At 33.3% G+C, this 11,801-nt stretch overlaps 1 protein-coding gene across 1 annotated transcript; it reads left to right on the forward strand.

Annotated features, from left to right (window-relative positions):
- The first annotated feature begins 1,591 nt into the window (after nt 1–1,591).
- LOC140048055 (uncharacterized) lies at nt 1,592–11,295 on the forward strand. Its single transcript, XM_072093060.1, has 9 exons — nt 1,592–1,619; nt 3,069–3,113; nt 3,751–4,290; nt 5,229–5,291; nt 5,604–5,717; nt 5,939–6,037; nt 9,069–9,093; nt 9,797–9,828; nt 10,128–11,295. Exons 3-9 carry the CDS (start codon nt 3,759–3,761, stop codon nt 10,190–10,192), a joined length of 930 nt encoding a protein of 309 aa, XP_071949161.1. The 5' UTR covers nt 1,592–1,619; nt 3,069–3,113; nt 3,751–3,758; the 3' UTR covers nt 10,193–11,295.
- Nucleotides 11,296–11,801: the final 506 nt, after the last annotated feature.

Consider the following 11,801-nt stretch of genomic DNA (forward strand, 5'->3'; position numbering starts at 1 on the left):
GAGTGGGGAGGAGTTGCTAGAACCATAAAACCCTCCTGCTTACGAGTCTGTTATCCTTATTATAGGGAGTGGGGAGGGTTTGCTAGAACCATAAAACCCTCCTGCTTACGAGTCTGTTATCATTATTATAGGGAGTGGGGAGGGTTTGCTAGAACCATAAAACCCTCCTGCTTACGAGTCTGTTATCCTTATTATAGGGAGTGGGGAGGGGTTGCTAGACCATAAAACCCTCCTGCTTACGAGTCTGTTATCCTTATTATAGGGAGTGTGGAGGGGTTGCTAGACCATAAAACCCTCCTTCTTACGAGTCTGTTATCCTTATTATAGGGAGTGTGGAGGGGTTGCTAGACCATAAAACCCTCCTGCTTACGAGTCTGTTATCCTTATTATAGGGAGTGGGGAGGGGTTGCTAGAACCATAAAACCCTCTTGCTTACGAGTCTGTTATCCTTATTATAGGGAGTGTGGAGGGGTTGCTAGACCATAAAACCCTCCTGCTTACGAGTCTGTTATCCTTATTATAGGGAGTGGGGAGGGTTTGCTAGAACCATAAAACCCTCCTGCTTACGAGTCTGTTATCATTATTATAGGGAGTGGGGAGGGTTTGCTAGAACCATAAAACCCTCCTGCTTACGAGTCTGTTATCCTTATTATAGGGAGTGGGGAGGGGTTGCTAGACCATAAAACCCTCCTGCTTACGAGTCTGTTATCCTTATTACAGGGAGTGTGGAGGGGTTGCTAGAACCATAAAACCCTCCTGCTTACGAGTCTGTTATCCTTATTATAGGGAGTGTGGAGGTGTTGCTAGACCATAAAACCCTCCTTCTTACGAGTCTGTTATCCTTATTATAGGGAGTGTGGAGGGGTTGCTAGACCATAAAACCCTCCTGCTTACGAGTCTGTTATCCTTATTATAGGGAGTGTGGAGGGGTTGCTAGACCATAAAACCCTCCTGCTTACGAGTCTGTTATCCTTATTATAGGGAGTGTGGAGGTGTTGCTAGACCATAAAACCCTCCTTCTTACGAGTCTGTTATCCTTATTATAGGGAGTGTGGAGGGGTTGCTAGACCATAAAACCCTTCTGCTTACGAGTCTGTTATCCTTATTATAGGGAGTGGGGAGGGGTTGCTAGAACCATAAAACCCTCCTGCTTACGAGTCTGTTATCATTATTATAGGGAGTGGGGAGGGGTTGCTAGACCATAAAACCCTCCTGCTTACGAGTCTGTTATCCTTATTATAGGGAGTGGGGAGGTGTTGCTAGAACCATAAAACCCTCCTGCTTACGAGTCTGTTATCCTTATTATAGGGAGTGGGGAGGGTTTGCTAGAACCATACTTACTTACGAGTCTGTTATCCTTATTATAGGAAGTGGGGAGGGGTTGCTAGAACCATACTTACTTACGAGTCTGTTATCCTTATTATAGGAAGTGGGGAGGGGTTGCTAGAACCATACTTACTTACGAGTCTGTTATCCTTATTATAGGGAATGGGGAGGGTTTGCTAAAACTATAAAACCCTCCTGCTTATGAGTCTGTTATCTTTATTATAGTTTTACTAATGTGTACACATACATTTTTATTTTTAGCCAGAAAGAAAGCATACAGACATTTGTCAAAGGTAATTTTCTTAATCTTATGTTGGTGAGTTAAGGATCATAAATGAATTTACTTTTTATTTTATTTCACCACCACACAAGTCAAGTCAGTTACAACGTTGAACAATAGAAAATGATCAATAGACATTTATTTAAACATATATAACTCAATCAAAATATCTTATGTCTTAAGCTGCTATTAGCTTTGATATCTTAATTCCTCTTACCAGTAGTAGTACTATCAGAATCATTATTGATAATCTATACATTGTTACAACATGCTGCTACTAGCTGTGATATCTTCATTCCTCTTACCAGTAGTAGTACTATCAGAATCATTATTGATAATCTATACATTGTTACAACATGCTGTTATTAGCTGTGATATCTTCATTCCTCTTACCAGTAGTAGTACTATCAGAATCATTATTGATAATCTATACATTGTTACAACATGCTGCTATTAACTGTGATATCTTTATTCCTCTTACCATTAGTAGTACTATCAGAATCATTATTGATAATCTATACATTGTTACAACATGCTGCTATTTAGCTGTGATATCTTCATTCCTCTTACCAGTAGTAGTACTATCAGAATCATTATTGATAATCTATACATTGTTACAACATGCTGCTATTAACTGTGATATCTTTATTCCTCTTACCATTAGTAGTACTATCAGAATCATTATTGATAATCTATACATTGTTACAACATGCTGCTATTAACTGTGATATCTTTATTCCTCTTAGCAGTAGTAGTACTAGCAAAATCATTATTGATAAACTATACATTGTTACAACATGCTGCTATTAGCTGTGATATCTTCATTCCTCTTACCAGTAGTAGTACTATCAGAATCATTATTGATTATCTATACATTGTTACAACATGCTGCTATTAGCTGTGATATCTTCATTCCTCTTACCAGTAGTAGTACTATCAGAATCATTATTGATTATCTATACATTGTTACAACATGCTGCTATTAGCTGTGATATCTTCATTCCTCTTACCAGTAGTAGTACTATCAGAATCATTATTGATAATCTATACATTGTTACAACATGCTGCTATTAGCTGTGATATCTTCATTCCTCTTACCAGTAGTAGTACTATCAGAATCATTATTGATAATCTATACATTTTTACAACATGCTGTTATTAGCTGTGATATCTTCATTCCTCTTCCAGTAGTAGTACTAGCAGAATCATTATTGATAATCTATACATTGTTACAACATGCTGCTATTTGTTACAACATGCTGCTATTAGCTGTGATATCTTCAATCCTCTAAACCAGTAGTAGTACTATCAGAATCATTATTGATAATCTATACATTGTTACAACAAGCGGCTATTAGCTGTGATATCTTCAATCCTCTTACCAGTAGTAGTACTAGCAGAACCATTGATAATAGCTGTGACATCTTGTAAAGTGGATAAATATTTTTTATTTTATTTGCAGACGAAAGTTTGCCAAAAGAAAGGAGAGGAAGAAAAACGGATCAAGGTAATTGATTGAAATATGTTGGTAAATAAGTAGAGAGAGAGAGAAAATAAAAACAAATTTAATATTTACAACATCTCAAACTGGTTTTGATTAGAATTGGGGGAAACATCTCTTGGTATCTTTATTTCATTTTAATCCTTAACCATAAAACATACAAAACAAATAAAAATCCATAGCAGCCAAAAAAGCTGAATTAGGGATTTGTTACAAAGGCCAAATTTTTACAAATTATAAATTTCACATATTTTTTTTCAAATAAATATTATAAATATTAAACAATTTAAAAATTACACATAAAAGCAAGCAAAAGGCACAAAGAAGCGTTTTGCTAAGAAAAAAAACATGTAAAGTCATTGTTATTTAAGAATTAAGCAGACAAGTTAGATATAGAAGAAGCGGTCATTTATTATATCTGGATAATGAGACACCAAATTGTCCATATAATGCATTTTATCATATTTTAACTTTTAATCGCTTTTTAAAGATTTTGTGCAATAATGTGTGTGTTCTATATTTTAATTTTTTGTTTTTTATCGTACTAATATTTGCCAATCTTTAAGAAGAATTTCTATTGTTATTTTATTATGATAATGGACAAATAAAGCTTTTCAACATTTCATTAATTTTTCATTTGCAGGAAATACAATGGCAGATTCTGAAACTTTGAACAGTTTCCGAGACCTAAAAGGTGGTCTCAGTGGGTACTTTGATGGTGAAAGATACCATTGGCTGAGGTTCCTACTATTTGATCAATTGGATGTCGGGGACCTTACAAATAAAGATTTCAATGGACATGACTTACTCAATACACTTGAAGACAAAGGTTTCATCTCAACAACCAATGTTAACTTGCTGTTAGAGATTACAAATACATCTGAAATCCAACAGGCCAAAGATCTTGTATCAAAGTATATGACAGACAACAACATTCAGAATAGACATACTGGTAAAGCTAAGTTGTCACCTTACAGAAAGCGACTGTTCAAGGCCCTGAGACAAGTTGACTCAGATGCATTACGTAATGTTACTGCTTACTATAAATTGACAAAATATAACTTCTCCAATGTATGGGATGCAGTTCTCTATCTGGAGAATGATAAACAATTAGTAGATGATTTTGACAAAATACAGAGGTTTGCAGAACGTCTTGGTGGAATAGCAAGGAACATACTACTTGGTAATGGTATTTAATATTCTTACAAAACTATTCCAAAGTTAATTGTAATGTAACTCATGTAATTCATATCTTTCATTTGTTTTAAAATTTTACATGATTTAATTTCAATCATTGTTTATATACTATACAAGTTGATAACGTATTGATTATTTTATTTATTAACTGATTATGTAGTCAGTCAATAGTGGGAAGAAAGAGACTGAATATGACAAGATAGTGATAATAAAGACATTGCAATACTAATATAGGATAATGTCATAAACACAAAAATATGTTGATGAAGAATTTGGAATTTTGTAATTTGGAAAACTGATTATAGATATAGAAAATGTAACTCAAAATTGTGTTTGAAAATTGTAAATACTGGACTAACTAACAACAACAACAACCCCCCCCCCCCCCCGCCCCACTTTTGGCTGGCTGACCCCTCCCCTGGGGGTAATCTATAAGAAATTTAGAAAAATGAAGCTGCTAGGTCTCCGGAAATTGCACTTATACATTGATATGATACAAAATTACCATGGTTGGGGTTGTTGGGGGTGAGCTAAGAAAATTTTGAAAATTAGAGCTGTTAGGTCCCCGGAAACTCTATGGTTGGGTCTGAGCTAAGACAATTTTGAAAACTAGAGCTGCAGCTCTACAAAAATTACACTCATACATTGAAAATGGTGGAGGGAAAATTTGAAAATGTGAAAAATTCATATTATTAAATTATCTGTTTTAAAAACAAATTCACTGAAATAAATGTAAATGTTTGTGTATATTAAATGATAAATAAGTTATTGCCATCGGTCACAATTTAAATTCCCATGTTATTAAAATAATACTAATGACAATGGCAGTAAAATAAGAAATAATTGATTATACTTACTTGGATAAAACATGCAAAATTGTATTATTTCACAAGATTCCAAAAAAAACCCTACTTTTTTTCACAGATGTGCAAGATGGTTCAGTGACCTCTGCATTACCACAGTCTGATATCCAAGGCAGTCAACAAGGTATGATCCACTGGTTAATTCCAGAGGTTAATCATCTAAGTGGTTACATTTTGAAATAAAACTTAAAAGACATATAATATAACTGTAGCACATTTTGAGTTATTCAAACTGTATACATTTTAGATGAAAATGTATAGTTATGTTACTCTCCAAAATGAACATAAAATGTATAGTTATGTTACTCTCCAAAATGAACATAAAATGATGAACATAAACAGTCATTTATTTGTGTGTCACTCGTACAAAATAAAAAGCTTTGTCATTAATTTGTAATGTATAACTAACTGTCTTTTTTGTATTTTTGTTGAACAGAATTAACAAAGCTATTAGCATCAGATTCACCAGTTACTGTTAATGAGAAATTAAAAACACAAATGAAGAAAGTGATGATTGAGGAACAGGAAAGAAAACTTGAAGCAGAGAGCGGTGAGTTAAGGATCATAAATTAATTTACTTTTTATTTTATTTCGTCACCACTTAACAGTGACACAAGTCAAGTCAATTACAAAGTTCAACAATAGAAAATGATGAACATATTTAAACATAATTATATAAACAAAATCCAAAGCAATCTTAAGCTGGCCTTCAATATACTGTTTAACGTATACTAACAATAAATGTCTTTTCTGGATGTTTTTATTGACCAGAAGTGACAAAGCAATTTCCATCGGATTCATCAGATACTCTTAGTGATGAATTTCAAACACAAGTAGTGGAACAGGAAACTAAACCTGAACCAGAGAGTGGTGAGTCTCATAAAATATTAGTTGTATTATTATGGTTAAACTAACTTTAAATGTGATGTTATAGAATGGATTTTAGCTACATTTTTTTTTTATTTCAACATTTATAAAAAAAAGAATGTCTTTAAACAGAATTAGAAAAAAATGCTAAATTCATACATTTAAACGGTTGATAAGGTAAATGACTTATTTAACTAATCTTTAAAACAACATGTCTTTTATTATTTAGTCAAGAATAAAAGCTGATACACTGAACAATATCTGCATAAATACTGTCATGATATTTATATATAAGTTGCTGTGACACTTACAGGCCACCGTACTTTGATCACACAAACAAAACATATTCATTATGGTCGGCAATGTATTATCAGGGAAGAGTTAAATTACAATTTAACTCAATTGTAATTTAACTCTTCCCTGGTATTATCAACAAACTTAAAAATAAGAGATAGTCCTCTATCCATTGTAAATAGAACAGTTTATATTTCATCAAAGAACGTATTGTTAATCAATCATATTTTGATATGCTTGCTCTATAAAATTCAACATATCTGCATAAATACTGTCATATTTATATATAAGTTGCTGTGACACTTACAGGCCACCGTACTTTGATCACACAAACAAAACATATTCATTTAATGGTCAGCAATGTATTATCAACAAACTTAAAAATACGAGATAGTTCTCTATCCATTGTAAATAGAACATCAAAGAACATATTGTTATCTTAATCTATAAATTCAACAACAGATTAATTATGATTGGTCAAAGCTCTCTGTGAAGCTGTCAACATCTTGAAATTAGCATGCAACATACAAATACATTGCAAAATAATAACAAATTGATATTAATAATCAAATTAGGGTGTGGTACATTGTGTAGGTCTATGGTACAGGGCTCAGGTGGCAGGTTTTTACTTTACTTGCCAACTAATGTTTATTTTTTTCTTGTATCAATTTTCTAGTTTTTTATTGTAATATGGTCCCCTAATGCTATTTTTTTGTAATATATTTATAGACCATAAATCAATTTTTAAAAATGAGGTTCTGCACATTGAATTTATGGTTTTCAGGCCCGTAGCCAGGGGGGTTTTTTGGGTTTGGGCGAACCCCCCCTTTTGCGCGAACCCCCCTTTTACCAGCGAACCCCCCCTTGAAAAACAAAGGCCCCACTTCCAAAATCGTGCAATTAATTATCAATTATATCAGATTTTTTAGTCATTTTACTTCTATTGACTATGTTTAAATCGATCGAATATACAGATTGTCCGATGTCAAAGTCGCTGCTGAGCGTGAGATCGAGAGAGATGATGATTATAAATATGACAGAAAAATGGACTGACCAATCGCGTGCTTCGGCCGGGCTTTTCGGAACGCACAAGATCACGTTCAGTTCAGTTCAATCTTTTTGGGGATTTTTATTTTTTTCCTGGAAATATTTTTCATTAAACCAAAGAATTTCACTGTGTAAACTTGAATAAAAATGGTGCTGAGTTAAATTGGTACGTGTACGTAGGCCTACCGTATATTTCGGTGTATAAGACGCACTTTTGACACGCAAATTTGACCTCTAAATGTTACCCTAATTAATTTAATTACCTACTAATATTTAAATTAATTAAAAATAGTGTACTACTCTGCAATGTAGGCCTAGCTAGTTACTCACTCCTGTCTAACCACAGTGTGATAACAAGTTTATTGAATTTTTAGTTAAGGTAAATTGTCATCCTCAACTGTATTAATTAATAATATTACAGTACGCATTAGATATTCTACCCAGGCCTAGTAATACTCTCTGAACTCGCGGGTGTGTATTCTAGCAGCATGCAGCATCACAGCGCAACACATTTATGGAAGAGTCCATTAATTACGGTGGTGTCACATTTTAATTACACAATACCGGTAACTATTTCCCTTGATCACGGTGGTTTATTTTTATTACATCTCTATGTCAACAATCACATAATTTTATAATCATGTAGGCAATAGTTCGTATGTCAAGCGATATCTAAAAGAGTGTGTTGTTATTGTGTTAAGTAGCTTCCCCTAATCTCATAGTGTATATGGCCAACAGTGCTGGCCACCAGGCAAGGAGCACATGGTTAGTGCTCTCCTCTCCTCATATTGCTGTAATGCATGCATGGAAATAGGAAAGATTTTCATATAGGCCTACCCAACATGATATTCCTGGTTCATTATCAGCCCAAAAAACTGAACATCATTTGGATTGATTTTATAATGGTCATACACACAATAAGAAGGTATATATTTAAATAATATGAAATTAAAGTTACTTAAATAGACATAGGCTAGCCCTACTCACACAGTGCATCGTAACTGAAACAATATGGGGATTTCCCTTTTCATTGAACGTTCAGTTGAAGTAGAGACTGATTACAATGTAATAAAGGCAATCAAACAAAATTATATCATTTGATTATAATAAATATGTCTCAAATATCGTTGTTTTATTATTAAAATACCATTGAAATAAGTGCGTCTTATGCATCGACTACATAAAAAATACTAATATTTCAGTCTCCGTTTTATGGGTGCGTCTTATACACAGGTGCGACTTGTACACCGAAATATACGGTACTATTTGTTTTTTATGTTTATAGGATAAGAAATTATTTAAGGGCCTAATATAATATACTTTTTTGCAACAATAAAGCTGTATTTCATGATCAGTACTACTAACTTCCATAATACTGTACTATATAATTTCTCTGCATAACTCAGATTTTAGTAGGTAAAAAATGTCTCTGTAAGCTTATTAAAACAACCGAAATTTCTCTGAGAGCCAAAGCTTCCAGGGGCCTTCGCCCCCTGGACCCCGACCGGGGGCCCTTGGCGGCCCCCTGGCCCCCAGCCTACAGTTGCTCGCTGCGCTCGCAAAATACTTGGTGTCAAGAAAACCCCCCTCTGATGCATTCTGGCTACGGGCCTGGTTTTGTGATTGATTGTGTTGAGTAATGAATAATCAAATGCTTGTGATATTTAATTCTTAATACTGATACTCATTTCAGATCTGCAGTCGCCAGAAAATGACAGGTAAGTAGTACTGTATAATGAGTGTATCACAGTATCTATACTGTTTATTTATACTCTCCAATACCATAGAGTTAGACCAACTAACTAGTTATTAATTGTATGCCCTGAGATGATAGTCTGGAAGGGATATTATTACTATCACTTGTGTGTCTATCAGTTTATTTGTATATATTAATAACATACCATGTTAATACAACCAAAGTTCAACCATAAAAATAGTGTTGAAACAATCCTGGTTTTATATAGAATTACATTCTGCATAAACTTAACGGTGGATGACGGCCCTTTTGTCCTACCAATATTTTCAATTTCAGTAAGATACATTGCTCCTGGTTTTATATTCTCCCGTATAATACAAAGATAACTAAACTTTGATGTATATGTGTTGCTTTCTGCACTAAAATATATTTAAAAAAAGCTCAAAACACATACAAATTTATGATATTTAAGTCATAATTTATTGATCCCCTTATTGAAGGGGATTCTTTTCATATAGCCATCATGGTACCAATTGCTCCTTGCATTTCCTGATTTTGATAATAATACTGTAAAAAAAGGGTGGGGGGGGGGGAACCCTCCTGCTTACGAGTCTGTTATCTTTAATATAGGGAGTGGGGAGGGGTTGCTAGAACCATACTTACTTACGAGTCTGTTATCTTTATTATAGTTTTACTAATGTGTACTTATACATTTTTATTTCTAGCCTGAAAGAAAGCATACAGACATTTGTCAAAGGTAATTTCCTTAGTCTTATGTTGAAACCGAATAAAATAAAATCAAGTCATGAGTCTTAAAAAATTGAAATGAGGCAAATCAAAGAAATGTATTTTTTTTCACTTTTAAAACTATAAACAAAATAATTATCAATAACAAAAATAATTAAGTTCCAACAAATATAAAAGTTGTAATTGTAGATTTTAATTTTGAAATGTAATAAACACAAATAAAATATAATGAAAGAACTGTAAAATCTTGAAAGCTCACAACAAATTTAAGGTGTTTAAATCAATTTTTTTTTTCACTTTTTCTTTCAGAGAACTGTGGCTTGATAATTTGTTGTATTGTAGTTGTGATATTGGCATATATTTGGGCTTTATGATGTTTATAGAGGATATATTGTTATGCAGATAAAAATGTCTATTTTTTCAATGATGGGATTCTATCTTAGTACCACAAATAGTATAGACTGTTTCACTGCACACCAGGCCATATGAATACCTGAAGAAATCTGAGTTATGTTGTAAACCACTTTGATACAGATAGATTATTACATACCACAATAAACCATACTTTTTAATATGCCATCTTTAAAAATTAAACAAGTGAGATCTTCTTAGTAGAATACTCGCAGCTTTAATATATCAACATTATTAAAGAAAATAGGTTAACATTATTTCTTATCAAATTTAGTTTTAAAACCTTTTCAGTACAATTCCGATCAATTTGATACCTCATAACTCCTGGAGGCCAGTATCTCTCTATACTTACCAACCTCCATCCCTCTTCAATCAAATCCTTCCCAGTATAAATTTCAATTCAACAACTTCATAGTGAGAGACCAAGCCAGCGATATATAGCTATGATGGGCCTATGGTTTAAGTACTTTGTAAACTGTGTAAATGAATAGGTGTAATATTGGCTAATGATTAAAATATCTAATTTTTAATTACCTCTGCCCCAGCCTTTATCCTCTCCCCGTCCCAGCCACAATCAACAAACCTTAACGCCTCCCCAGGACAGTTAAAATGTAGTAACTGTTCCCAGTACAATTCCAATCATGTACCTTATTAACGCCAGTATCTCCGCCCTTCCCCTCCCAACACAACCCGTAATGGGGTGATGTGTTTCCAGTACAATTATGTTGAGCCATCGTTTTCAAATGTAGTTTAAAACATTCCCAGGATAGGCCTACACTCCAAACTCCCAACCGCTTCCCAAGGATAATTAAAATACTTTAAAAAGTTTCTACTACAATTCATTGCGGTAATTTTGATACCCCATATCTATGGTTACGAGCAGAAACAAACATCAAAATTGCGGAAAAGTGGGGCATTTTCACCATATTTTGGCCCCTAACTTGGATCCAAAATGGCAGATAATGTTCAAATATAGTTTAAATTGAGGTCATTTTGTCGAACAAACATTATAAGTGGAGAAAAGTGAGGGATTTTGATCTTATTTTGGCCTCTAACTTGGATTCGAGATGGCGATTCAAGATGTTCAAAAATAGTTTAGATCCTTCCCAGTACAATTGCAGTCATTTTGATACCCCGCTATGAATGAAAAAATATTTGTATAATGAAACAGACAAACAAACATACAAACTCTCACTTATAATATAGATTTGTAGTTAATTTTAAATCATTATAAATAAATACTTGTATAATTGTCATTAATTGTATATTGTAATAATATATTTGTAAAGAATTTTAATACATCTTAAATTATAAATATAAATATTTAATATTTATCTGTGTAAATTATTATTTTTTACATTGTCATGTTGAGGACCCCTTCTGAAACAACTATCAAGCTTAAAGAGGGTGGGGGGGTGTGAGATTACACTTATCAATTCTAACAATTGATAAAATGCTTTTTAAATTTTGAATTTAATTTAGCAATTATTTCATTCAGCCATTACGATAAATACACCCGTCCATACAGTGATGAAATATCGGTATCATTAAGCAGTAGGACAATCTCGCCGA

Source organism: Antedon mediterranea, chromosome 4, assembly GCF_964355755.1.
Source record: "Antedon mediterranea chromosome 4, ecAntMedi1.1, whole genome shotgun sequence".
In the NCBI taxonomy this organism is placed as follows: Eukaryota; Metazoa; Echinodermata; class Crinoidea; order Comatulida; family Antedonidae; genus Antedon; species Antedon mediterranea.